This window comes from Mustela putorius, unplaced genomic scaffold (genome assembly GCF_011764305.1).
Source record: "Mustela putorius furo isolate JIRA1106 unplaced genomic scaffold, ASM1176430v1.1 tig00000127_pilon_pilon_pilon, whole genome shotgun sequence".
Taxonomy (NCBI): domain Eukaryota; kingdom Metazoa; phylum Chordata; class Mammalia; order Carnivora; family Mustelidae; genus Mustela; species Mustela putorius.
The window spans coordinates 5,428,913-5,431,458 of record NW_025421288.1 but is presented as its reverse complement, the minus strand read 5'-3'; the positions used below and the strand labels follow the sequence as shown (position 1 = coordinate 5,431,458).

The 2,546-nt window shown below is 40.1% G+C and overlaps 1 protein-coding gene across 1 annotated transcript; it reads left to right on the top strand.

Annotated features, from left to right (window-relative positions):
• The first annotated feature begins 361 nt into the window (after nucleotides 1-361).
• Nucleotides 362-1,309, top strand: LOC101689612 (olfactory receptor 1440-like). Its single transcript, XM_013048483.1, has one exon. The coding sequence runs from the start codon at nucleotides 362-364 to the stop codon at nucleotides 1,307-1,309; it is 948 nt and encodes a 315-aa protein (XP_012903937.1).
• Nucleotides 1,310-2,546: the final 1,237 nt, after the last annotated feature.

Here is a 2,546-nt window from a genome sequence, read left to right as displayed (position 1 = left end):
CCACCTGGTACCCCGACCTCCCACCCCCGCCCCTTCAAACCCCTCAGATTGTTTTTCAGAGTCCATACTTTTTAAAACAATTTGGCAACAGTGTGTGTGTGTATGTGTGTGTCTGTCTGTCTGTCTGTCTGTGTCTGTGTAGAAATATTTGCAAGAATGTATTCCAAAATATTAAGAGTAGTTTTGAAATGGGCTCTCCAATTGTTCTTAAAATAATTTTTATGTTTAAACAAGTTGTCTTGACTGTGGATAACTTTTTGTTCAAATAATGAAACCATATTTAAAAAATAAGTTTCATAATATTAAGTTATTCAATCATTAACCCAGGGACCTTTCTGCAGATTGAAAATACTTCAAGACAATGGCTGGAGGAAGGAACAGTACAATAGTCATCAGATTCATTCTTTTGGGATTCTCAGATTATCCCAAGCTCAAGATTGTTCTCTTTGCAGTATTTTTGGGTTCTTACTTCCTGACAGTAGCCTGGAACCTGGGCCTCATCATCCTAATTAGGATGGACTCTTACCTACATACACCCATGTACTTCTTCCTCAGCAACTTATCCTTCTTAGATTTTTGCTATGTTACCTCCACAACCCCCAAAATGCTCTCAGACTTCTTCCAGAAGCCTAGATCCATCTCCTTTTGGGGATGCACCATACAGTACTTCTTCTTCTCTAGCCTGGGTCTGACTGAGTGCTGTCTCCTGGCAGCCATGGCTTATGACCGATATGCTGCCATTTGTGATCCTCTGCTCTACACCGCCACCATGTCGCCCACCCTCTGTGTCCAGATGACAGTTGGAGCCTATATAACTGGTCTCTTTGGTTCATTGATTCAACTGTGTGCCTTACTTCAGCTCAATTTCTGTGGGCCAAATATTATCAACCACTTCTTCTGTGATCTGCCTCAATTATTAGTCCTATCCTGCTCTGAAACCTTTTTCCTAAAAGTCATGAAATTTGTGATAGCAGTGATTTTTGGTGTGATATCTGTCTTTGTCATCATGATATCTTATGGTTATATCCTTGCCACCATCCTGAAGATCAGCTCTGTTGAAGGCAGGTCCAAGGCTTTCAACACCTGTACTTCTCACCTGACAGCAGTGATCTGTTTTTTTGGATCAGGACTCTTTGTCTATATGAACCCCAGCACAGATAATTCTCTGGGCCATGACAAGATGGCATCAGTCTTCTATACAATGGTTATCCCCATGTTGAATCCTTTGATTTACAGTCTAAGGAACAAGGAAATCAAAGATGCCATTAAGAGGTGTAAGAAGAAAGCATTTTCCCATTGTCACTGTTAAAGATCTGGTAGGCTGGTGGCCCTGGTGGTTGGAATTTTTTAGACTATGCAAGGGAAATGGATTTAACTTTATTCAACCCTATCCATCTTCTGGCAGGATTGCAAATGCGTCAACCCATCTGAATTGAGGACTGGGTCAGTGTGATGCGAATCCTATGGCGTCTTTGAATCTCAACAGTCAGCTCTTTTCTTGTGTACCAGTAATGACCACACAAAGCAGTTAATATATTAAATGTTATAATAATATAAACCTTCAGTTCCTTGGTGTTTGACCTTTACGTATTCTTTCAGAACTTCTGCCTATGGGCTGGTGAGATTAGGACTAAACACAAGACCAGTAGTCTTTCTCATTCATACACATCACAAGCAGAATCATGACCTCAAACTCTTTAGGTACCTGAGGAAATTCCAGTTAATTGAGATGGGGAGATGGAGAGAAACATTACTTCAAACTGTGACCTAACTTCCCTGAAGGGAGAGCTGCCATAGGAAGTTTGGTCTGAGTTTGTTTTCTGGGTTTTTATTTCTAGAACCCAACATCAGTAGTTTGTAACTGAATGAACAGGAGTATTTCCATGGTACTACCTTGATCTGGGGAAGCTAAAATACAAAGGAAAGAAATGACCATTTGGACTTTAAGATAGAGTCCGAATTATTATCTGTTATTATGGCAGACCGGATAACATAAATGTACCCATCGCTGCAAAGCTGGAGATATTGAACAATTTTTTTTAGAAAATATTTTGAAATAGATTTCTAAGCAGGCGAAAAATAGGACAACTTCAGAACACAAATATAAAGTAAAATCAGGAATCCTGAGAGTAAAAGCAGCTCTGATGATGGCTTTCACGGTGGGGGATCTGCTGAAATCTGAAAGGATCTGTTTGGGGACAGGCATGTGAGGTCTGAGGAAAGAGAGTCCAAGTCTGGGGCTGCCTGGGACGTCGATAGGAGACGCAGACATACATATGAAGGTCCAGTTGACTCTACGTCAGTGTGAGAGGAAATTAAGAGGAAAAAAATCCTGTCTCAGAAAAAAGAAATCTTGGCTATCTCAGGCTTCATGATGGGTACAGCAAAAAGTAAACTCAGAAATTATAACCTCATGCCCTAGTGGAGTTTTTTTTTTTAAATTTTTTAGTTTTTTATTTTTTATAAACATATATTTTTAACCCCAGGGGTACAGGTCTGTGAATCACCAGGTTTACACACTTCACAGCACTCACCAAAGCACATAC

Coding starts and splice junctions, on each gene's coding strand:
- LOC101689612 (XM_013048483.1), top strand. CDS start 362: ATGGCTGGAGGAAGGAACAGTACAATAGTCATCAGATTCATTCTTTTG.